This window comes from Equus przewalskii, chromosome 8, assembly GCF_037783145.1.
Source record: "Equus przewalskii isolate Varuska chromosome 8, EquPr2, whole genome shotgun sequence".
In the NCBI taxonomy this organism is placed as follows: domain Eukaryota; kingdom Metazoa; phylum Chordata; class Mammalia; order Perissodactyla; family Equidae; genus Equus; species Equus przewalskii.
Window position 1 is genome coordinate 38521946 of NC_091838.1, and position 26489 is coordinate 38548434.

At 36.2% G+C, this 26489-nt stretch overlaps 1 protein-coding gene and 1 long non-coding RNA gene across 4 annotated transcripts; one reads left to right on the forward strand and one right to left on the reverse strand.

Moving 5' to 3' along the window:
* Positions 1-447: 447 nt before the first annotated feature.
* On the reverse strand, positions 448-10039 carry LOC103564880 (uncharacterized). Of its 3 annotated transcripts, none has more exons than XR_548175.2 (5): positions 9821-10039; positions 9607-9708; positions 2536-2648; positions 2027-2144; positions 448-1035 (listed from the first exon to the last, which is right to left on the reverse strand). It is a non-coding gene; the product is annotated as an uncharacterized lncRNA (long non-coding RNA). The 3 variants fall into 3 exon arrangements; XR_011543439.1 differs by having other exon boundaries at positions 1919-2144; positions 9821-9954; XR_548174.2 differs by lacking the exon at positions 9607-9708 and having other exon boundaries at positions 9821-9949.
* On the forward strand, positions 10009-26487 carry OTUD6B (OTU deubiquitinase 6B). The gene is made up of 7 exons (XM_008540795.2): positions 10009-10370; positions 10971-11122; positions 13499-13579; positions 18391-18703; positions 20642-20703; positions 23240-23346; positions 24129-26487. Exons 1-7 carry the CDS (start codon positions 10289-10291, stop codon positions 24211-24213), a joined length of 882 nt encoding a protein of 293 aa, XP_008539017.2. The 5' UTR covers positions 10009-10288; the 3' UTR covers positions 24214-26487.
* The last annotated feature ends 2 nt before the right edge of the window (positions 26488-26489 follow it).

Consider the following 26489-nt stretch of genomic DNA (forward strand, 5'->3'; position numbering starts at 1 on the left):
AGTTCAGCTCCTCGTGGGAGGAGGAGGACGTTTTGCTGTCAAACTTTGCAGCAATTATATGAGGAAAGCTCATTCCTAGGGTTATCGATTCCTTCATGAGGATGCTTCTTTTAATGAAATTATTTTTCACTATCTGTCGTTTAAGAGGAAGTAGACTTTTGCATGAGTGGTGCCATTCCCTGCTTTTCCGTGTTAATTTTTTAATACCTGTTTGGCTCTCTAGTAACAGCATCTTATTGAAATGATGCGTAATGTGTTGGCTTTTACAAACTTCATTTTTCAAAATAGGTTGCCATTTTAGTTTTGTTTTTGTACTATATTGTCCCTAATATATATACAATAATGAAGTTTATGAATAATGTAAGACAATTGAAAATTTTTTATCGAGAAAATATTTTAAAATAATCTTTCACATGTAACAGAGAATTTAAAAAAAGCTAGGCACAGTTCTTGTCTTCCTTTCTGTGTTTATTTTTTTTTCTTTTTTGGTGGTTTGCTAACGTGATTTAAAAATCAAAGTTTTGAACACGCCCAGATAAAAATGCAATAGGAAAATAGTCATGGCCTCGAACAATAATTTTTCTGCAACGATTATCTGAGTCATTCGACAAGCATTTATTTCATGCTTACTGGGTCAACAAAGATGATGAGGGCATAGTCTTGGTCTTCAAGATGCCTGCAAGGTAGCACAAACCAAAAATGGGGCCGGTCATCTTAGCTGTAGATTTAACGGGGCATGAGGCAAAGCACATTTTACACATTTGAAACCACTTCTCATATTACATTAAGAAGGGTCTTCATTTTGCTTTCTGAAGATACTCTGTCTTCTGAAAAATCCATTTAGGCACCAAATGGAAATCCTAACGGAAAATCAAAGCATAATGTCTTCTGTTGTGCAGCGCCATCTGTGGGTCAGTAGTGTCAAGGAACAATACAATACAGGATCCGCATATGAGATAATCCAAGGGTATTTATAAGTCTCCAGAACCTGGAAGGTTCAAGATCTGGACCTGAGGGGTCAAGATGTAGCTCTCCCTGCAAAAGTGAACAGTTTCCAAAATGAACAGAAGTGTTTTTACAGTTGCAGCCTGGAAGGTATTGAGTTAAAGAAACTTTTAAGAAGATTCAACAAAACCCTATTACTCTAGTAATCATGTCCCCTATCACACTCTTTTGTAACAGTTTATTTACGTTTTCATTACGCACCTACCCACTACCCCTAACTGACTTTGTGAGGTCAGAAACCATATCTATCACATTCACTATTACATCTCCAGTATCTAACACAATGCCCGGCACATTAATAAGCACGCAATAAATATTTGCCAAATAAATAAACAAATAAGTATATGAACAAATCCTAGACAGTCCCAAAATCTTACTAAAACCAATTGTTAGCAGGAAAAAAAGAGCATTTCTTGACTTTTTGATGAAGTTGACAATTTGCCATCTGACTGACCAGTGTTTTTATTGTTCCATTATATCTTTACAACTAGGGTTTCTTTAGTGCCCAGATAATAAAGATCAGTATAAAGGGTTTTTTTTCTTTCTTTACTTTCTTATACATCTTCTCTATCCATTTCAGAACTCATTTGAGGGTGATACAGCTAATGGCAATTACTTTGCTTACACTATAAAAGGTAATGGGTATACTGAGATTATATTTGCAGCAATGTCAAGTTTCACAAAAAGTAAAAAACTTTTATTAGATGAGTATTACTTCATGCCAGTTTAAAGATAATACTATAGTTCATGACTACTCAATAAGTGTTAAATAATACTCATCAATCCAAGGCATTTTATGATTATGATATTTTGCCATCTCTATTCATGAGATGAGCTAATGTGTCTTTTGGAATAATAGTACAATACAAACAGATAATGTGTGAGCTAGTAAGAGATATATCTTACTACTTACTTAAGCTACTTAAGCTCCAGTTATTTACTACTGAGTAATAATCCACACGCAAATCTAGTGGCTTAAAACAACACATTTTGTTATTTTTCATGATTCTCTCAGTCTTGCCTGGACTTAGGCAGCTGCATTCAGCAGGCAGGTTTTCTGGGGGCTGGGGTCAGCTGAGACAGCTGGGATGGCCAGGCGTCTCTCTCCGTAGTCTTTCATTCCAGGCTTCTTCACATGCCTAGGAGTTTCAGAGCAGTATTCTAAGAGGGTGATTGTGGGAGCTATGACACCTCTTAAGATCTAGGCTCTAGATCTCAAATAATGTCACTTCCACCACATTCTTCCACCTCCTTCAGACTGCCTCCTGCCCAAAGAATGCTGGGGGCCCAGAGGCTGCTTTACAGCATCAAAGGAAGTACGGGGACAACAGAGGAACAGAGTCCATCTCTTCATAGTGGTGGCGATGTCACATTGCAAAGGGGTGTGGGCCACAGGAAGGCATGATTCATTGGAGGCCATTATATAGCAATCTACCATAGTCTGTCCCCTGGCCACGATATCTCTCTCACAAGCAAACTACACTTACCCATACCCAAGGCCCCAAAGTCTCATTTAATCATCAAAGTCACCTTTGTGTATCTTGTCATCTAAATCAAGTCCAGGTGCAGACAAAGCTCCTCAAGTATGATCCTACAGGTTTAGCTCCTTGGGAATAGCACCTGTTGATCCAGATGGCTGTGAACTAAAAAGACAAATTATGTGTCCTCCTCGTCTCTGCTCAACCAGTCCCCAACATTTAATGGTGAAACAGGAACAAGATAACAGCAATAAACACTCCAATTTCATAAGGCAAGGAGTAGGGGATAATGTGCATTCAGAATGGAAGGTACATAGCATACACTGAACCACAGAATTCTGAAATCCAGTTGGGCATATGTCACCAGTTCCCTTGGCCCTTGAGTCAGGAAATGCTCCTTTATTGAGACATAGTTCTGCTCCTGGTGTTACTTGGTTTCCCCAGCTATTACTTTCTTTGGCTCTTGGCCCTGCCACTCAGTCCTTGCTTTTTCATTAGAAATGGCTCCTGTTTGCAGCTGAGAAGTTTTCCCAGCCTGCCTCCTGTCCAAAGAAAGTTGGAGGCCCAGAGGGTTCTTTTCATTTTCATCTGTCTCTGTCCATTTTAATCTAAGTTGATACAACTCTCTTAAAAACTTTGTAGGATTCTTGTGAATCTAATTGGGGTTTACCTTATGCCCCAGAAGACAGAGATATAATTTTTTTTTTTGAGACAGGTATCTCTCTATGTTGGGCCACTTTTGAGATCCTTTAGACTCTGAGAAGCTCTTGTGTCCATCTAAGGAAGTCTCTAAGTCACTGCCTTGAATATTTCAGAGGTCTTAAGGAGTTTTATAGCCATCCCCTTGATTTGAATTTTATCCTAAGGCCATTTCTTACATTAAAAGTCTTTTGCTAGATGGAAGACTGTCTTGAGTCCTCTATATTTCCTCTACATTCTGTTGTAAATTAAATGTTCCTTCCTTAGTTCATCTCTATAGTTGGCAAAATAATGCTCCCCAGAAGATGGTCACAACCTCATCACTGGAATCTGTGAATATTTTACCTTATATTGCAAAAGGGACTTGGCAGATATGATTAATGAGTGCAGACCTTGATATGAGATGATTATCCTGGATTATCCAGGTAGACGAAACCTAATCACATCTGTAAAAGCTGAAAACCTTGCTGGCTATGGTTAGAGATATTTACAGAAGAAGGAGGAGAGATTCAAAGTATGAAAAGGACCCCCACTATTGCTGGCTTTGAAGACTGAGGAAGGGGAACAAAGAGTATAAGCAGCCTCTAGAGCTGGAGATGACACTCAGCTGACAGAAGGAGGAAGGGGGGATTTCAGTCCTACAACCACAAAGAACTGGATTCTACAAACAACCTGAGTAAGTTAGGAAATAGATTTCCCCTTAGAACCTCGGGGCAGGAACACAGCCCTCCTGACACCTTGGTTCTGACCTAGTAAGAGCTGTGTTGGATTTCTGATCTATAGGGGTTGCAGGGTGGGCATAAAGGGCAAAGGGGCACATAAATATGGTGGCGGACAAATAATAATGTACAAGTGAAATTTCACTATGTTATAAACCATTATGACCTGAATAAAAATAAATATTATTTGAGTAGACGGACTGAATAAAGAAATCAACCACACTTTGTTATACAGTTCAAAAGTCAGAGTTATTTAATTTATATGAAGAGAGAACAATTAAATAATAAAAATTTATTTACATATTTGGTAACCATAATGGTTAACAATTTTGAGCACTTTCTATGTACTAGGCACATATAAACACTTGGTAGGCATCACTCTACCAAATCCTTGAAATGATTCTATGTAGTAAGACTATCGCTGTCCCATAAGTTGTCCAAAGAGTTAGTCAGCTGTAGAGTTAATAAGGGGAAGAAACATAAAGTAACCAAATTCTGACTCCAAGGTCATCTTTTAATCATTAAATTATTATTTGATGTAAATTTTTATTGAAGAACAACAAGCCCACAATAAATTTCTAAGAAACAGATAGTGCTTTGTTTTGGAAGATAACACTGGTTTTGGACCAGTTAGGTAACATAAAAGAACAGAATTATAATGGAATTAAGACCTTTTGGAACTCCAAGTATTTTTGGAAAAGTTGTACAAAGAAAACACAAGAATCCAGAATAAGATGAGAAACTCACCTTAATGAAAATCAATGAAAAGCTGAGTACTCAGAATCAGGGAAAAGTCTATCCAGAGAAGTTATTTCCCAACCTGTCTGTTATTAGCATGATTTGGGGAGATTTAAAAAAAATATACCTGCTTGGTCTCAGTAGCAGACTTTCTGGGAGAGAGACCAAGATATCAGTATTAGAAGCAAAACTTATCAAAACAAAACTCTTTAGAGGATTCTAAAGTGCAGCCAGATTTAAAATTTCTGCCTTAGATTATCCAATGATATTCAAACTGAGCTCCCAGAGACTCCACACAAGTGCCTCCAGTTTAGTGAAGAGTAGGCAGGATTCCATGCCACTCATTCCTTTCAGTCTCATTGGCTTCATTTATATCTGTGTCATGTATTTGACTTCTGCATTAAGATTTCATTTGAAAAAATAGTTTTGTAGTAAAAGATAATTCAAAACAGATGGTTTTTCATCCTCCTATCTCACTTTAAAATAGGAAACTGAGGCACAAAGACGCTAATAGAAGGCTGCCGCGAGATATGTTGACTTCAAGAATACACTGCTATAGCTTTGATAAGAAACAAGGAAGATACCTAGAGATGAGGTCCAAGGCACTGGATGCTAGAATACTGCTGCACTGCCACCCAAGACATACAATAAACATCTTCATAGACAGACTAATCAGTAGTGACAGCTGAAATAACAGGGAAAAAAAGAGCCCACATCAATTAATCTTTGGCAATTGTTTCTAGTTGGTGGAAAATAATTTGCATCCAGAATCCTATACAGGAATATAAGAAATGCAGTATTTATCTTTCCAGTCTTTGAAACTTCTTTCAGCCCTAGCAAGAAGTTGGAATGGATGCTGAATGTCAGTTTAATATATCCACCACATCAGGTTCACCATGTTAGGATTCTTTCCCAAAACCACAATATTTTAGCAATGGGCAAAAGAAAAGAAATTATCATGAAGGCAGAAGAAAAATGACTTAGCAAAAAGGATTTAGAAACAGGCAAAGAGAAAAAAAATGAGAGATTTTTAAACTTTGCAACTGAAAATATATGAAGAAAATGAAATACAATATAAATTAAGAGACAGACTAGAAAGTTAAAAGGCCAAAAGAGAAAGTTCTATAAAGTGTTTCTTTTCATTTACTGATATTCTATTAGTTGCCATTGGGTAAAACCTCATCTCGACCTGGATCTCAAATAACGTTACTTCCACCATATTTGTCTGTCACCATATAGATGTGCCCCTTTACCCTTTATGCCAACCCTGCAACCCCTATAGATCAGAAGTCTAACACAGCTCTTACCAGGTCAGAATCAAGGTGTCAGGAGGGCTGTGTTCCTGCCCAGAGGCTCAAGGGATAAGATCTGATCTTTTGTCTTCTAATTATCACTGAAGGCTGGTTTGAGTCAGATATTCCCAAAACTGTATAATTTAAAGATAAAAGGGACCTTAAATGCTCTTTTATTTGCCTTTATTATTGCTAAATCATCATCCAGTCAATGCTTGCTCTACTAAAATGTTTACTGAATAACTTCTATGTGCTAAGCACTATATTAGGCAATGAGGACACAAATGCAAACAAGACAGATTTAGTTAGTATATGCTTCATGGAAGCATATTCAAGTGGAGGAAACAGAAGACAAGTAAAAGTATTACAAAGGGGAATAAATAGGATACTTTCAATAGAGAATGAATGGATCAGAATTGTGAGTGACTTTAAATAGGGTGGTCAGGGAGTGATGGCAAATCAATATTCTCAGTGGTAAGGAAGCACTATTTCCAAAGGTACGCCATTCCAGGGGAAAAGGAAGTGTAGGAATTCAATGTACCAAAATCCAGAATGGCTTAAATGGATTATAACAGAATGTGGCATGGGATGAGACTGGAGATGGACTTGAGAGACGTATTAAGAAGTATACAACTTATTTAAAAACTACTTCAGAGGTGAAACTCAAATTCAGTTTGGATTTTATACAGATCACTCTTATTGTGAATAAACTTGAGAGGCTTGTTTTTGCAATACAGGTGAGAAATAATTCAGACTTGGACCTAGAGTAGTGCCAGTAGAACTGGAGGTAAGCAATTGCTGTGAGATTTATTTAGAAGGTAGGATTTAATGATTTGTTGAAAGTAAAGGGTAAAGGAAAGAGACTAGTCAAGAATAAAAGAATAATACCCAGGTTTCTGCCCTCAGCAACTGAGAGGACTGTGGTGCCATTTATTGATTGTTGGTTGTAGTTTACTGCATGTCAATTATACTTCAATAAATAAAATTTTAAAAAAAAGGGAAAAAGAAGATGATATTGGAGAGTAATCAGGGCTATGACAGCAATACAGCAGGTAAAGTGATTGACAGCGCTTTTGAGATAGGTGATACACAGTTGGTGGCAGGGGGTGTCATGTAGGTTGTTGGTTAGTTGAGGCATTTCTGATAAAGTGAAACATGAATTTTGACCTGAATGATAATAAAAAGCCAGCTTTTCAAAATTTGGGGAATAGTTTTCCAAGTCAAGGAATCACCTAGTGAAAAACTCCTGTGGCAAGAAGCAGCTTAATTTTTCCAAGCCAGAAAAAAAGATCAAGATGGCTGAAGCTCTGGGATTGGAAGTAGATGGGATCAGAGATGAATGCAGGAATAAAAATACGTGGGTCTTCGAGGTGCCATTTACTGAAAGTAAAAAAAAAAATCCTGGAAATACATCAATGTTCTTCAAAAAAGAACAAAAAACACTCATCCCATGACATATAATGTGTAACATCCTTATTGTTGCATTTCGTAAATTATCAGAATGTGTTAGAATTTTCTTTTTGACCCAAAAGTTATTTAAGAATATTTCAAAAATTCCATGTATGTGATTTTCAGCATTTAAACTTAGTTTCTAGGCTTTTCTTGCAATGTGATCACCTGCGTTTTCTAGAAATATATTAAAGTTTTCTCTGTATCCTAGTATATGACTATTTAGAAATGTTTCAGGATAATTTGAAAAGGCAAATGAAATAAAGTAATATGTATTATACACACACATGCCTCTTAAGTATTTGACTACTCTTTAAATATCTCAACTTTTCATTTACTCGATTTATTAAAGACCATTAAATGTTGAAGTCAGAGTCCAACAGTTTTAGCCATTTGTAATCTCTTCAGTTGAATGATTACTTTATTAATTTTAAGTACATAAAATGCACTAATTTTAAGTAAACTTTTTTGAACATATATATACATCAGTAAAACTACAATTCACATCAAGATGTTGAACATTTTACATATAAATGCCATGTTATTTCCCCATTAAGTCTCTTAAATGTTACATCGGGTAGTGTTTTAAATATAATTTGTTATAGCTTGAATTCTAATAAAAATGTTGCTCCCTATATCTATGCCTGATGGTTTACATTATTTTTAAACTCTTTTATCCTTTGTTTTATACCCATGTGAGTATCCAGGGTTAAAGACTGATTTTTGACCCAATATGAATCTTTTTAACAGGGATATTTAACCAGTTTATGAGTGTGATGGCTCACCTGTACCTCTGTCAATCTATTTTATGCTAGTTTTAATGTTTCCTTGCTGTTTTTCTTGGTTTCACCACCTCCTCTCCAATCCAACAAACTGGAATATACATTCTATTTTTGTCTGTAACACTATCTCAATGTCCAATTTACTTCTAATTAACTATTCCCTGAAGCAATAACTACTGATTTTCCCTAAGCAGGATGTACATAAAACAAGGTTTTAATCCACTACTTCCCCAACCAGTGATTTGGAAATTGTCTTTTTATATTATCAGTATTAACACTATGAACTTGCTACCTTTTCCCCATCTATAATTAAAAACAGGGGAAATAAATCTGTACTGTTTTCCCATTTTGTCAGATTAATATTTGGAATGCCTTTACTCTATGTGTCCTGTCCACAGTAACAAAGCCCTTTTAATTTACTAATTTTTAGCTTAAGAAAATGCCTATCTTTATGTACACTGTGTGCTAAAAATAAAACAGCATTTATTTCCTTTATATACTGAACATTTAGCATGCCTTTTCAGTTTAAAGTGACATAAACTGAAATTTTAGACCCAAGTTACAATGTATTTTTGCGATTAGTTTTATAACCCTACGTATAACAAATTTAATCCTATTTAACTAGTTTTAACACTTACCACTAATTTTTCATACAATTGCCTCCCTACTCTTCAGTTATTTTAATTTACGTTCTCTGATGACTGCAGTAAATCATTTACCAAATTTTTCAAGGATGGTAGTTGGGTGATATACTTTCTTAACCCTTGCATATCTGTGAATGTCTTCCAGTTGCCTTTATACAGAAACGCTAACTCGGCAGGATATATAATTCCTGGCTCAAAATTATTTTCCCTTAAAACTCTGCAGATATTGTTCCATTGTCTTCTGGCATTTAGAGTTGCAAGGGAAAAATCTGAGGTGAGCCTGACTTTTGTCCCATTATAGCTAACCTGCTTTCTCTGTCGGTATACTTCTAGAATTTTTTCTTTATCCTCCCAATTTAAAAACCTCACCAGCATATGTCTAGGTGTTGCTTTCTTTTCCTTAAATTTTAACGGTACCCTGTAAGCTTTTTCTATTTGCAGATCTAGTTCGTTCTTCAACTCCACAAACTTTTATTCAATTAGTTCCTTAATTATTGTTTAAGCTTCATTTGCTTTGTCCTCTGCTTCTGGCATTCCTCTTATGAGTAAATTTTATCTCCTGGACTGGCCCTCTAGATTTCTCTTCTTCTCTTTTCTTATTTTGATTTGTTTTCCCTTTTTTCCGGCATGTTGTGAGAATTTGTCTTGTTTTGCATTTACTTCAGTAATTCGATTTTGTGCCTCATCAGGCTTGCACATTTCTGTCATCTCTCTCAACTCCCTGATACTTTTCAAGTGCTCTGACATTAGCCTCTTTATCTTTGAGCATATGTCTTTTAAGCTCCTGTATTATAACATACTCAATCCTTTCTCTTCTGTTTCCACCGCTATATCCGTTTCAAGAGGCGGCATTTTTCTCGATTACTTAGCTGTTTCTTTCTTCTCAACTGCGGTATTACAACCTTGAAAACAATAAAGAAAACTTAATTCCCTACCGTTTGATGGATTCAACCGAAAGATTCCCACTGATAATTATTAACGGTTTTATTAACATGTTCTATTTTTCTTTCTTACCTAACAACGGGACCAAAAGTGAAAATTACAGGACGTCTTCTGAACCGCTGAACAAAATAAAAAGAACATTTAAAATAGTTTCCTTTACGTCATCTCTGCGCGCCTCACCCCACGGCCAATAGCCTGGTGCGTAGCTTTATTGCGGAAGTGGTTCGAGGGCGCTAGCCAATCGCGAGGGTGCAAATCTCAGTCGGCCAAGCCACATCTCCACGCGCCGTCGCGCTTCTTCCCCGCCGCCCCGCCCCATCAGAGCGGGGGCGGGGGGGGGTCACAGGAGAGCGCATGCGCAGAGTCCATTCTCCGTTCTCGCTCCAACGACCCGGCTTAGATCCGGTACTGCCTTGAAGGCGGGGCCGGGTCTCAGCCGCGGCCAATGGCGCCCCGGGTGAGGGTTGAGGGTTGGAAGGTTTCTGCTAGCCGGTTCAGGTTTCCTCTAGCGCGTGGCTTGGGACTAGCTACCTGGTCGTCATGGAGGCAGTTTTGGTGGAGGAGCTTGATGAGGAGCAGCAGCTGGTGAGAAGGCATCGCAAGGAGAAGAAGGAGTTGCAAGGTGACGGGGGAGTGGGGAACCGAGAAGTCGCCCGGACCCAGGGAATGGCGCTTGCGGGTTGGTTTATGGGGATCTTGAGGAGCTTCTGATCTGGACCCTCCTAGACTTCCCCAAAGTAGCCAGTGGCCTCTTCTCTCCCGCCTCTCCTGCCCTGGTGGTCCCTTAATACCCCAGACCTTCACAAACTTCCCCTTCTCAGGTCCGCCGCGTCCCCGCCACCCTGCACCGCCGCCCGGATGCTGGTATCCGAGAACACCTCCAAGCCGTGGTCTTGGACTGTTCTGCGCGCCCCCCCCCCCCCCCCGCCCCCATGTCCCTTTCCATTCTTGCCCCAGTTACCGACCCTCGGCCGTAATGGTGCGTTTTGAAATACCTCACTTTTTCCTCCTACCACACCAAACTCACGGTTATGTTAATGTTTTTTTTTGTCTCATCTTTGAGCTCTTCTCTGTAATTTTCTGACTGTTATGTAATTACACTTCTTGCTTCCATAATTACCTTTTCTATACCTTTCCCCCCTTATCATCCCCTTATTGTTCCTATTTCTTATCTCTTCTTAATCTCTGGGTTTTTGACATAATGATTTTGGTGGCCTTTCAGCCAAAATTCAGGGTATGAAGAATGCTGTTCCCAAAAATGACAAAAAGAGGAGGAAGCAACTCACTGAAGATATTTCGAAGTTGGAAGCAGAAATGGAACAAAAACATAGAGAGCAACTGGAGCAATTGAAGCTGACTTCTAAAGAGAGTAAAGTATGTGAAGTAATATTTCTTTTTGCCTATAGCATTTGAAAGCAATGTTCACTTCTATTAAAATGTTTACTATATAAAATCATAAACTTGGGGGGAAATGAAGTCAGTCAGTCACGCATTACCTTTCATTAATATTTTTGTGACCACGTTTACATGGTAGTGTATTTTTGTAAGGGCCGCAAAGATAAGTATGCTTCTTTAACTGTTTACTTGCTCAAAAGATGAGCAGATCGATAAAGCAGACTACAGGAACCTTCACCAAATGAAAGTTAGACGACCAGACTTCTGGTCCCAGAATTGCCGTTAACTAGGATTGTAACCTGGATAAAGTTCCTTAAACTTTCTGAGCATAAATTTCTCCACATAAAATATGATACAAATACTTCTGTTTAAGCACAAGATATTGTAAGAATCAAATGGGAATACAAATGTGAAATCATTTTTAAGTTCTAAAAGTCCTTCATGAACAAGTTGTAATGAATGAAAAGTGACTGATGTTTCTTTGGTAAATTGGAGCATACTGTCATAATTTTAACTAATATTTATTTTGTCATTATAGCTAATATGTATTGTCTGCCAAGCACTTTAACATGTTACATACTTTATCTCATAATTCCCATTGTAACACTATGAGGTATTATTTATGAAGTAGTGTAGACAGTCCCATTTTTCAAGTGGGAAACAGACTCAGAGAGATTAAGAACTTTGTCCTAAATTCATAACAGGTATCAAGGGCCAAAGTCAGAATTCAGAATCAGAACTGTTTTACTCCACAATGTAAATACTGAATTCTCTTATAGCTTTGTGTAATGTGGTAGTTTATTGCATGGGTTTTGGATATCAAGGATCATAGACTCCATAACTTCACTGCATTTTTGACAGAAAGTTCTTATGTCTGTGCAAAATTTTATCCACCATAATTAAGTTTTCTTTTATTTGGTTTATTTTTGGTCTCCTATTGACAGGGAAAACGGCTTGTCTGTACTGATTTACAATGGTCGGTCGTTATATTAAACATGATCTCATTTTCTTTAACTTTATTAGCCAGTCATTAAAATCCTGGCCTTCCACGCCTTTAACATATTTTATTTCCAAGTAACAAGGCATTATGTTCCAGATGTTTGTGTTGTCACAATCATGGTATTCTTAATTGTCCCCCCATCTTTTCTGTTAGTAAGATAGTTTTGTTTGCTCTCTCAGGCCTTTCAATTTTGATGTTTTTTCCCTAGTTTTCCAAGGACAAAAATGTTTGATTCTTAAGTTTTATATTGTCCAACTTAAAATACAAACTCCCATTCTACTTTCAACTATTAAGTCTTTCATTAACTTAAGCTTGTTTTCTTTTTGAACACTACCTAATTTTTTTTTTCTGCTTTATCTCCCCAAACCGCCCCCACCCCCATACATAGTTGTATGCAGGTCCTTCTAGTTGTGGCAGTACCTGAATTTTTACGTTATTACTTTCTCTTTTTTTCCCCAAATGCTTCTCTATATCTTGCTTATTGTCAGTATGACAGTTTGTAAATTTTAGCAGATTCCTCTGAAAAATATAAGAATCCCGGTTTCACTAAAGTTGCTTACCATTCTTTGAAGTCTTAATCTGATTTTGTTATTTTGATCATTTGGGCCATAGCCTTGGAGACTGCTGACTCTGTTATTGGAGGCCTCAATAGGTCTTATATATGTGACTTACCGAAAACTAGCTTATAGTTGCAGTAATAAAATACTAGCTACTAATCCTGATAGTTTAATTCTAGCATCATTTTTCTTAGCAAACACATGATAACCATTTGATGATTAAGATTGATTGTACTCTCTTAACAACAATTGTAAGTTAAATTTTCTACCTGTAGTTATCAGTTTGTAGATTGAAAAGGACAGAAAAACCTCAATTTTTTACTAGGGTCAAGAAGCAGAGCTAATCAGGTTCTGGCCAGTCAATATGGAGAAGGGCCTTTGTTGCCACATTTGAGGTTATGAAGGCAGTAATGAACTCAGCCAGCACAGGACCTTATATATCCTGTAAGTACTGTCAACATTCACAGAAGGGAAGGGTGGAGCGCTCAATGATTTGGTACTTTTAGGAAGTATTTGGATTAATGGAGTGGGCATTCCAAGGAGGAAGGAGAGCAGGCAGGGATGAGCATTATCTTTGAAGAGCTATAAGGAAACTTCTTAGCAATCTGACAAATTCTCCCTTAAAAATAGAAGAAGGAGACATAACCATGTCATCTAATATTGTATCTAGTGCTGTTATTCAAATTTGAATTGTGGGATTAACACAAATTTGTGATTTCTGCTAATAATTTAATAATCTAATACTTTGAAGAATGAAGTATTTTTAATTAACTTGTTAATGCTTTTTGTTTCCTTCAGATAGATTCTGTTGCTGATAACATTTCAAACTTGGTTCTTGAGAATCAGCCACCTCGGATATCAAAAGCACGAAAGAGAAGGGTATGAAAGTCATGTTAACAAGTATTTAAGTTGGTGCTGTGTGCTCAACGCTATCTTAGGTGTTGTATAGGAAGGAAATAGAAAAAAAAACTGATGGAATTCCTTGTCAAAGGACGTCAACTTACATTTGTTAAACGTTTGCTATATGCCAGATACTATGCTAGGTTTATAGATTATATGAAACCTCATTTGGTCCTGACAATAATCCTGTGAAGTAGGATTTCTTATCCTCATTTCATAGAGAAGAAAATAGGCCTAAGCCAATATAAAATAACATGTCCAGTTTGCGGTTCTTATAGGAGGGTGGGGCTAGGATATATATTTTACAAATATATATTACAAGATGTATTTTACAAACACATTATCCCAGACTTAATAGTTCAGAATCTTCAGAGTGTGGGCCAAGGTGATTCTGATGCACAACTTTGTTAAAAACTATGTATTAAGTGGTGAAACAAGGATTTGGACGTAAAACTTAAGCAGGTGTACAAAAATTCTCAGAATTATGTGGGTCCCATGTAATGGTTAGTTGCAATGAAAATTTAGAGAAGGAAAAGTTCATTATGCTAAATGTTAAATAATGAGTTTGAATTTTTAGGAAATAATAGTTATTTAGATAGAATATTTGAAGTAGGAGAAGCAGCATGCACAAAAACAAATGTGGAAGTGAAATTTCGCATCATCAGAGAGCTATAAGGAAACTGATTTATTGGAAGTAGTGAGTTCATGATATCAAAATTATGGACACAAGATTAGGTGGGTAAGGCCTTTTCACTTTGAAAAAGAAAAAGATTTAAATCTAATCTTTTCAGTCCCAAATGTTATTTTACTAACACTTGATGTTTTCTAGGATTTAAATGTTTATTTTTAAGCTAGTTTTGTCTCTTATAATTTAGTAGTACATAATTTAATAGAGCATGGAGTTTGGTGTCAGACAGATGGGGGTTTTAATCCCACTTAACTGTTGAGGCTTTGGGTAAGATCCTAACATTTTTAAGCCTCAGTTTCATATGTATAAAATTGGGGGAAATAATGCCTACTTCATAGATTTGTTGTGAATATTAAATAATATACTATTTCCAAAGCCCTAACACAAGGCCTGGGGAGCTCCTGGGTCAACAAATGATAGTATTGTTTACTGTGTTAAGTACTGCATAGTATGCATCTTAAAAAATTTAACCTAAGACCATTTTTTTGTTTATTTGAAAATTGATTAAGTTGCAAATTGTCAAACATTTCTCATATTTATGTAAAATTTTACTTGAGTAAATATTTTAATTGTGAATTTCATAGAATTGTGAAGTTTAGATTTCATGGTATCTTGGAGGTTCAACTCCATACTTAAAATATGTATTCTTTTTGTGATAGTCTTATAATTGTCATCTAGCTCCCATAGATCAAAAGTGAAGGGCAGAATTTTTGCTTGGCCGTAGCATCACAAAATATTTGTTGGAATTGCCTCTTCTTAGAATTGATACATCTTAGAGTAGCCTGTTTAATTCTGGAAAACGTAGGAACACAGCTCCTTCCTCTCTTTATCAAAACTTATTCATCTTCACCTGGCTGGACCATTAGGCCACAAAACAAACAAAACAAAATAAACTTTTTGTTACCTTCCTCAAACATTTTCTTACTTTTCTCCTAAAATACTACATAGCTGAAATGCATACGTTTTTTAGCTCTACCCTAAAAAAATTTACTATCTTTTATAGTCAGCTGCTTTAACACTTGGCAGAGAAAACGCTCTAGAAGTAATGCCCAGAGTTTCTTATTGCTTTGTTATATTAATAGGATTCTGGAACAGAAAACACTAAAAGTTTATATTTAAGAAAATGGAACCTGAAAACAGGGTTGATAATTGGATATTAGACTTATTCAAACCTGTTTTTTTTTTTAAATTTTTTGCCAAGGGCACCAAGGAATGAAAAGCCAGTTAACTAATGGTGTTTATCTTTGGGAGAGATACAATTCTCTGGTAGAAAAACATGACAAAACTTTATGAAGATTTATTATTGGAATGTTGTGGGACAAATCTCTTATTTTAATCTAGAAAAACCTCGGGAGAATTTTATGTAATTCAGAGAACTTCAGTGGAAGCTCTTTGGTATGGCAGAAAGAGCCCAAAGTAGAACTTAGAAGAACTGGGTTCCAAAAATAAGAAATTTGAGAGCCAGAATGAGATCTTTTTCAGTTTCTTTATTTTACAAATGAGAAAGCTGAGGCCTGGGCTGTTGCAATGGCGTACTGAGAGAGTTTGCTACAAATCAGGACTAGTACCCAGCTCTTAAGATTTCTCTTCAGAGTTGTTTTGCTATGTTACTCTGTCAACATGACTTTAGTTTTACTGAGAATGTGAGTTACGTGCTAGTTCCATCCTACGTTTTCATTAGACTTTTTTGATGCCATTCTATCTCCAGTACTAGCATTGTAGAAAGCAACGTGCCTTGTGCTAATGGGAAACTATACATGGCTGGAACAAGATTCCAGTGAATTTCCCACCTAGTGCCCTAGAGAGGAAACACAGTTGCTTTGTAATATTGAAGCAGAGCATGAGGAAAAAAAATGAAATGATTGGGTTAGTATTTTTGTGGCTTAAACGGTTCTGTAGATAGTATAAAGTTCCACTCTTCCAGTAACTAGTACATGACATCATTAACTCCAGCTCCCATCTGCTCCAACTTTTATTCTGATTCAGGTGCCTGGATAGAAGGAGCTCTCTGTTGTCCTTGGTCCCCGCTCTGCTTCTAACCAGCTGTATGGCCTTTGGAAATCTTTCTGCGTGCTGTTTCCTCAGAAGAGGAAAGTGAGGGGTTTTGGATTAGGTGATATCCAAGGTGCTTATCCTTCTTCTCCCCTCTGAAAACGTTTTGCAGTCTTTTATAAAGTAATAGTGCCATCTTGTTGTTTTAAGATTTTATGGCGCCTGTGATCCACAGTTGTAGGTATGCAGTGAAATAAATTTGTTCGGGTTACTTCTGGAATGGTTGGAGTTGGGAGGAAAAAACTTAAATAGGTTTATATTTTATTAGGGAGATAATACTGTTTTTGATTCAGGTAATTTAGAAATCTCTTTAGGTTCATCTAGCATGGCACATAACAGGCATGTAGCACAAGTATGTGGCATTAAGTTAAATTGAAATTTGCTTTTCTGTTCGCTTCTTCTCCCCCAAGGAGGGGTTAGAGCTAGAATCATGAAAATCTTTACCTCTTTCTACTCTTTTTTCTTGGTTTACCAAACCCTTCCCTGTAATTTGCTACCAACACCAAGATTTGTACAATTTAGTTTATTTTTATTCTTTTAAATTGAAAAGCACTTGCCCCCAGTATGCAAGTAAAGCATACTTATGGTAGCGAATTAGAAAGATGCAGATAAGCGCGTGCGCGCGCACACCCACACCCACACCCACACCCACACACACACACACACAAATAAAACTGGGCCAGCCCTGATGGCCTAGTGGTTAAAGTTCGACATTCTCCACTTGGGCGGCCTGGGTTTTGTTCCCAAGCTTGGAACCATTACACCACTCCTCTGTCAGTAACCATGCTGTTGCAGTGGCTCACATAGAAGAACTAGAAGGGCTTACAACTAGAATATACAACCATGTATTGGGACTTTGGGGAGAAAAAAAAAATACAGAGGAAGATTGGCAACAGATGTTAACTCAGGGTGAATCTTTCCTAGCAAAAAAAAAATCTGTTAAAAGAACAAAGGAAAAAAAGCTTATTTTGTAATCCTACCATCCAGAGAAAAGCAGTATAAATATTTTGTGTTTATCCTTCTGATTTTTTTTAACTATGTATGCATGGCCATAATATATATTAACTATATACCTATCTTTTTTCCCCAGCCTCATCTCTTGACCCTGGTATCGTGCTTTCTGGCTTTTGATCCTTGCTAGTCTAGCTGTCAGGAATTTTTTCTCTTCTTCCTCAACCTTCCCACTCTACTTCTTATCCATCCTTCATGTCACAAACCTCTCATTGCCCTACCCCGACCCCATCCTTGCACATACTGCCATGGGAAGATCCCTTATGACATTTAAATAAGGAAAGCAAGTTGCCGAATGTAGTGTATGATGCCATTTTTGTTAAAATATTTTTTCTATATATTTTCTATGAGTACATCTATATTTATTAAAATGCATAGAAAAAAACTCTAGAAGGATGCACACCAGACCTCTAGGGCAGGCACTGCGATTGGCAGTGGTCCTTAGGGGGAACTTTAGTCTACCTGTAATATTTTAATTTTTTATAAAGAAGAATTTTTTTATCTGTTACTTCAGTTAAGTGTGAATGTGTGTGTGTGTGTCTGTCTACACACACTTTTTTTTTGAGCTAGATAAATAGAGCTCCTGTATCCTTCTAAAGGCTTTAGTATATTAATGCCTCACTGGTGAAGTGATATGTTAAAAAGCTTGGATTAGCTTGGACTTAGATGTGATCATGATGTTGCTTTAAGGCCTAGGACAATTCAGTCTTAAGACAGTACTTTGAAATCAGTAAGTAAAGTTTTTAGAAACTTGGCATATTGTTTTAAATAGAGTTGAAAGAAAAATTTCAGGGCTTTCTTTTGTCCTAGTATGGTGGTAGGTGCTGGGTACCCACAGATGAGAAAGACAGTTTGCCTTTGAGGGGTTCATAGTATAGAAAATTCTGCAAAGTGATGAGATCATCAATATGATAGTACTTGTGGGAGAAGGGAGAAAAATGGCAAAAAGTTTTGAGAATCTGATATTTCTATCCCCTTAATAAATGTAAATTAGTCCTAATTCTTATGAATTAACTTTCCATCATTCTCCTCTTCTTAGGACAAAAAAGCTGCATTGGAGAAGGAACGGGAAGAAAGGATAGCTGAAGCTGAAATTGAAAACTTAACTGGAGCTCGACATGTAGAGAGTGAAAAACTTGCTCAAATATTGGCAGCCAGACAGTTGGAGATTAAACAGATTCCATCTGATGGTCACTGTATGTATAGAGCCATTGAAGATCAGCTGAAAGGACAGGAATGCCCTCTAACTGTGGCTGCCTTACGAAGTCAGACTGCTGGATATATGCAAAGCCATGTGGAAGACTTCCTGCCATTTTTAACAAACCCTAATACAGGAGATATGTATACTCCAGGTAGTTTGTTTTTCTTTACTATGTCTTGTTGCTACTGCTGTCATTGTGGTGGTTGTTAAATCAGGTGTTTCCTGGGACTGAGAATAAGAAAAACTCATATAGTCCTTATGGGGAAGAAAGAAAATCTAAAAATTTAGGCAAAATTATTTTCTATAATTTTAATCAATACTAATACACTTTGCTTTATTCAGATCTTTTAAGTATTTAACCGTTTTGTAGTTAAAATATATTAGTTGTTTTAAATACGATAAAAATAGGAATAGGATTCATTATTATTATTGAAAAAAAATGTGTTCATAATTTCATATTTCACAAAGTTAAGCATAGAGGGAGGTAAACTTTGACGAGTCTCTGGAACTCTAGGGCCTGAAGAGCGTAAACAGAGAATGGTTAGGAAAACTAATTCCTCCTTTTATCCTGCACTTTGGGAGATTTAATTTTATTCTCAGTAAACCATAATATTCAGACAAAATTTGACCTTGCAAAACCAAAAGCAAATGAGTTGATAACCTTCATTATTCTCTATAATAACTTCTATAATTAGGATATTTATAGGGAGGTAAAAAAATGCACAATTAAGGGCAGGCCCAGTGGCATAGTGGTTACATTTGCATGCTCCACTTCAGCGGCCCGGGGTTCCTGGGTTCGGATCCTGGGTGCAGACCTGTACACTACTCAAGCCATGCTGTGGTCACGTCCTACATACAAAATAGAGGAAGATTGTCACAGATGTTAGCTCAGTGACAGTCCTCCTCAAACAAAATGAGGAGGATTGGCAACAGACGTTAGCTCAAGGCCAGTCCTCTTCACCAAAAAAATAAATAAAATAAAAAATGCACAACTAGCAAATGAAGGAGAGAGCAGGTGAAAATCTGAAAGAGTTTCTGGAGAGTAAGGTATAAATACAGGCAAGTTAGTCCTTGAGAGTAGATGGCAGGTGTGGCAGTATCCACTGGGAGCAAGTCATATGGCAGGATGGATTGGAGAGGGGAAGCTTAAGGTTGATTTTCATTTAATGGAGTCCCCAACTCTGCTAGTTGTATGGCAGTGGAGAGGAGGTGGCAACTCAGCATGCTGAATCAGAAAAAGACAAAAGCCTTAATTATCTTTATTCATTCAGCCAATATTTACTGATGGCCACTATGTACCAGGAGCTATTCTAGGCACTGTTCTGAGCACTGAGCATGTAGCAGGGAATGAGACAAACACATGGGACTTGAGATACCCATAATTCTTCCCCCTTCCTCTTAAACAGTTTAGGAAGGGCGTTAGTTTCCCATTTTAACTTTCTGTATAAAAGTGTGTATGCTCAAGATAGGCCAGTAAACTCTGCGATTAGGTGTTTTACCTCCTCTCAGGACTGATCCACGAAGCCCTTTCTTTGGTAGAACTGATACTGATGCAAATAAGGTAAATGCTTCCAAAATAAAAAGTGGAGGCACTATTTGATGCTATGGCTGGGAAAGGAGTTTCAACTCATTTGTGCTTTTACCCTGATTCTCTTCTCACATTTCTTACGGGGTTTAACAGTGCATCTGATTTTATAGAAGCTACATGTTTTAGTCTTTCAGTATATTCTTTCAGGTACAGGTTTAGGCTTTAAAATACATGTCAAGATAGTGAATATGGTGGCAGTTTGCAGGGACATTGCTTGGGTAAAGAGAGGGAAGTAGGTCTGTTACATAGTTAAGGTCTCTGGGCTGCAGGCTGAGGGAGAGAAGCAGAAATAAGTTGCTTTGCTCTTGGAAAGGTGGTGGAAAGTTGGAGTGAGTTAAGTGTGGATCTGGAAAGTGGATTAAATTCTGGAGAGTACAGGTAGAGAAGGAGGAAGTTCATGACTTGGGAAGTTTCATCAGGAATTGTGGGAACTGTAAAAGGGATCTTGTAATGTGAGTTATGAAAATCATTAAGTGCTGTATTCTGATTTATTCTCTACAGAAGAGTTTGGAAAGTACTGTGATGATATTGTAAACACAACTGCATGGGGAGGTCAACTTGAGGTGAGTTAGTCATTATTCATAGTGATTGTTAAATTATTTCTAAATCCTGTCTGTAGTTTTAGACGTATTTTTCAGATGACCCTAATTTCTTTTTGAAAATTCCTTTTCTTTATATATTTGCTATTTCTCTACTGACGAAGCATCGAAATAGGGAGTTAACATTCTTAGGTCTTTGATTTAAGTATGTACCTTTGGGAAGTGAAGGACTATTTCATTTTAAATAGTCCAGTGTTTGATCTTTGGGTTGGGGAGGCTAGTGTTGCATCTGTGTGTTTCTATTTGTGATGCTTCTACTGGCAATATATTTGATTTTCTAGATTTATGAAAGATTTTACTCAAGTACAGTAAAATTTACCCTAGTGGCTCAGCTGATGAAAATCACGTTTGGAAAAGTAACATATCTGTTACATCAGAAATAGAAAACAGTATTTTTATATGAAATTACAAGTCAGATCCTACCACAACACATAATTAAAGTTCTGTCTTGGAATTCCTAGTTGATACTGACTGATTTGAAAGCAGTATTTGATGTATTAAAATTCACATGCAAGAAAGTGGTGTGTTGAGTCACTTCTAGGGATTTAACCAGGAGTTTTTTTAGCTCTGATTATTTATCTTACTGTTGTTTCTTTCATTAAAACAAAATAAACAAAACACCTGAGTGGTCTAAGTGGTGATGAGGCAGCCTGGAGTATTAGAAAGGCGGAGGATACGAGGAAAGTCCTGGATTTGGGTCCTGGCTTTTCCTTCTACTTCTCAGTTTTGTGACCTTGGGGGAGTCAGCCAACCTCTTGAGCTCGAGTTCCTAACTATTGAATGGAGATAATAAAACCCCTGTGTGTGCTTGGTAGGTTATTTGTGGACATTAAATAAGGCAAGGAGAATAGGCATAGAAGTTTGTAAGCTAAAGTGCCGCATGGATGAATCAAGCAGTATTATTATTGTGTAATGATGATTAGTCAGCTTGAAGCATTTGTAGCTCTGAGTATTTCACGTCAAGAACTATGTTGTTTGAAGATACGTCATGAATGCTTCTTCAAAATCTTTTGCTTAGCAGTTATGTTTGTATGTACCTCTTCTGAGCCACCAGAGGGAACTGTGTCCATTCGTTTTGTATGCCTCTCCTGGGTCTCTGAAACTCAGAAAGTTTTCATGGTATCTTTGTGACTACATTGAGACTAATTAAAGATGCTTGAACTTTCTTATAAGGATCACAAATTAATATGAGCACCAGACCTAAGCAACTGTTTTTAAATTGAGAAAAACCTTTTAAAACATCCTTAGAAGGACATTTACTTATAAATTGTTCATCTGTGAGTTCATTTGAAATGAGTTGCTGTTTTCACAATGGAGTAAATTTAAATTGCTAAAGAGAAATTCTTTATATGATTTCTGAAGACTTAGAAGGGATGTTAAGATTTCCAGAGCTTGCTTCACACCCTCCATTCTGAGCTAGGTTTTAAAATATATTATTTTTTGTATAAGAAAAAAGTGCCTCAGAAGAACATTTTACAAGGTGAAAGTATGGGATTAAATTTACCACTGTACAGCATAGAACCTTTTCCATATTCCTGAAGTAATTTCTTACCTTCATTTAAAACTTCCTAAAAGGACCATCTTCTAGACAGAATGTTTTTATAATAGGCCAAATACATAGATCAGGAGATCAGGGCACTATGATTGAACACTGTTAAATGATTAATTTGTTTATGAACTTGGGCTCTAGAGTCAGACTTCCTCAGTTCAATTGCAGGTCATTTCATTTCCTTGTGCTTGACTTTGGGCAGCCTTCTTAACCCTTTTCTGCCTCAGATTCTAGGACTTTAAACTGTGTAACAGTAGTACCTATCCCATAGGTTGTTGTGAAGATTGAATTAATACACGTAAAGTGCTTACAGTGCTTGGTCACAGTAAGTCTAAAAAATGTTACTCTCAATATTCATTAACTCTTATCCATCCTACTTTAAGCTCTAATTTTATATCATATGGTATGAAATTAAGCTTGTGTATTAATCAGATGGAAATTCCGTGAAAGAATAGTACCTAAGTCATTCTACTCATGCCTTGAAAGTTATAGAGCAGTGGTTCTCAACACTAGTACATTAGAATCATCTGAAACACTTTAAAAAAAGTAAACCTATTCTTCCTTGCTCCCTCTCTCCTTCCCCTGCCCCTCCCAAGTTGTAATTGGTTTGGTCTGATGCCTGAGCAGTGGTATTTTTCAAAGGTCTTTGTTATGGAAATTTTCAAGCTTATTCAAAAGTAGAGAGACTAGTGTAATGAACCCAATCTACCAATCCCCTCGCTTCATTAACTGTGGCATTAAAACTTCTGCATTCGTTTAATAAATATATATATTTGTTTTTACAACAAATATGTATTAAGTGCCCACTATGTGCCAGGCTCTTGGTGTACCGTGAGGAACAGAATAGATCCCTGCTCTGACTGGTTGCCCTATTCATGCATACCTCAGTAGTTTGATTTGACTAAGATTTACCTTTTTATTTTCTTTTCTAATGCGTTTTCTTTCCTATAGCTGAGAGCGCTGTCTCACATTTTGCAAACACCAATAGAGATAATTCAGGCAGATTCACCTCCTATTGTAGTTGGCGAAGAATATCCAAAAAACCCATTAATACTTGTGTAAGTACCTGGAATTTCTACTGTTATATTTTTCATAATTAAGACAAAAAGGATTATTAAAAGATTTTACGTTGTGTATGTTGATAAAAAATCTGTCTTCAGCTGCATTAATTATGCTTATTTTATGTTAAAGACAATTATAGAATTGGAAAGAATTGTCAAAATATGTGATTTAGATAATTGTTTAAATCTCTAGGGATTTATTCTTGTGTATGAATTAAGAAAAAAGTCATTTCTAAGAGTTACAAAGTTTTAAGATTAGTTTTCATATTGTCCTGGTTTGACCTTAATAATACTAAAAGTGTCAACAAGTATAAAAGCTAAAATATATTCATGTTGCCTGATTGTTTATTCCTTAGAGATTTTCTCTTCATATTGTGAAAGTATTTTACATGATAGAGAATGTTCCTCTGAAACACAGCATGGGCAGTTTGTTATTGGCTTTAGTGTTTAACTAAACCTACTAAAGTGGTCATTAATGGCTTGGATTTAGGTAAAAATTTAAGCTTATCAAGCACCTAGCATCTCAGTCTTTCCTTTTTCCCTCCAATGGTTGTGTTTTACCTGACCTAAACTCAGCAGAGTTATTGAACCAGATCTTACTGACTGCTGATGCTTTTCAAATGGTGTTGAACTTTTAAGTAATATGCCAGTGAAGTCTAGTGAGTGATATCCCTGTGGAGTGATTCATTCAGAGTGCATGGTTTTATATACATAATAAACATTTATATACAGTGAATTACTTTCATCTAAACTACTCATTTCTCCTTTTTTCATTCCAGATATATGAGACATGCATATGGCTTAGGAGAACACTACAATTCTGTTACACAGTTGGTGAACACAACTACTGAAAATTGCAGCTAGTTTACAAAATGTTGCACAATTATGTTTTAGTACAGTGTGCTGATCTGAGTATTTATACCAAGTGCTGAATTGTTTTAAAAATTACTGAAAAACACAACTACCTTAAATTAGTGTTATGGCAAAGCTACTTACAGGTTTTTGAAAAATGTGTCAGAGAGAAACTTTAACCAGCGTCCCCTTAGTAGTAGTTTAAAAACTCGTAAGCCCATTGTGGAGAACAACATCGTTTATAGAACAAGATGGTACCCTGTTTGCTGATATTCTTATTCGTATAGGATCCTGTACATTCTGTTTTCCGTTGAAGTAAATTTTAAATGGTTTTTTCCTCCCATTACTAAAAGCTTTCAAACCATTTCAGTGTACTTTTTCTTGAAGAAATGAAATGACTCAGTCTCTTTGTCATTACAGTAATGTGGTGATGGTGATAGCAGATTTAGTTAATGCTTATAAATGAACTTGATTACAGTAACCTTGGTATTGATGGGATTAATCCCATGAAGCTTATTATATAACCCTATCAAAGTACAGCTGAGAAGCTTGCTTTAATAATTAAGAATTTTTAAATACTTATTCAGATGGGAATCTGTTGCTAAGTTTTAAGAAATGAGACAAATTCAAAGGTAAATTGGTGTTCCCTGTCAGATTTAAACCTCGAAAGAATTAAAGATTAACCTTTTAGTTGTGTATAACTTAAAAAGACCCAACATTACTGTCTTTCTAATTCATTTGTTATTTCTTGCTGTTTCTTAAAATTCGCAGTGGAATTAAGACCATCATTTCTGGGTTATCTTCATAACTACAAGTTTTTCTGTTCTTTGTTGTGTTTTCTCTATCACCCCTCAGCTGCTTTGCTTTCCTTGCAGCCTTTTCCACTAAGAAACAGTTTGTGGCGTCTCTTATTCTTTAACTTGTACAAATTGAAGGCGTAGTGATGTAAAAGGGCCCAAGGCCAAATTTACTTCCATTTCTTCCTCTTTTCCAATTTGTCTTACAAGATCTTTCTTTTTGCTTCATTCTCTAGGGTTAGGAGAAAGCCTTTGTTACTTGTTATTTTCTCAGCCTTATTAATGTCACGTTTCCTTTAACTCAGATATTTGGGAATTTTTATGTTGCATGTATTGATAAAGTTGAAAACCACTGTTTGGGAGCCAAGACTGTATAGTAAAATCAGTACAGAATACTTTTGGTGTGAATGATTTATCTAGCTCAAATTTTAGGTTACTCCTAACAATATTCTAGGAATGACAATTAGGAGTAACAGTATTCTAAGAAGATAGTATCCATGTATACAAATGTGTCTGATAATTTGTTCTGTAAGGAAGTATTATGAAAATGAGACCTTTTTGGTTTGATCTGTTCCCAAATTAGAAATAACTAGTAAGATTTAGCATCAAATTTATAATATTTTAGTTTTTGCTCCATGAATGCAGCTAAATTTTGTAAGTAAATGTTGGGTTTATAATATTAAAAATGGAGTGTCAGTTTTACATGCCCAGCAAGTGACAGTGTGGGAAAGTGGTAGGGACTGTAGTCAACTAGAGCAAGTAAGTACTGCATGAAGGTATTCCAGTTCAAAAGATTGAAAACCATTCTGCCTGCCAAACAAAATATATTCTGAAGGTTCCCTGTTTTGTAATCCTTGATCTGAATTTTTTCAGGGTCTGAAATTTATAAAAGAATGAAGTTATAAAATACTAAACAGCTTGGCTTTATTTTGAAGTAATATTACTTTAAAATTAAAGGATAAGCATTTAGAAGTAATAAAACAGTATCATGAAAACTAGTTATTATAAATTCAATCCATATTTAAAATATTCTAAAATAACTTATTGGTATTTTTTCTACCAGACGAGTGGAATTTTCTTGATTATAGTTTTATTTTTTATTTTTAAATGGCCAATATGGTTATGAGTAAAATTTGTATGGTCAATTTCTGTTCTTTCATAAAACTTGAGATTAAAATAATTTTAACTGTAACCTAATATTGAAGTCTTTAAAAAAAGGCAGATGTTAATTTAAAATCAGCACATGCTAATTTAGTTTGCTGTATGATGATAGTCTAATGGAAGTTTCAAAAGCTTTCTTTTGTCCTAACTCAGAAAAGAATATGCCAGAGTTCTGGAATATGTCTTTAGCCAAGAATTTTATCCACTTAAGTATGTTTACAATTTGTGTAAAGTGAAAAAACAGTGTGTAATTATAGTGAGCAATGTAATTTTGCTCCTATTATCTGATATTTTCCAAAATGAATAAAAGACGAATGAATTAAATCAACA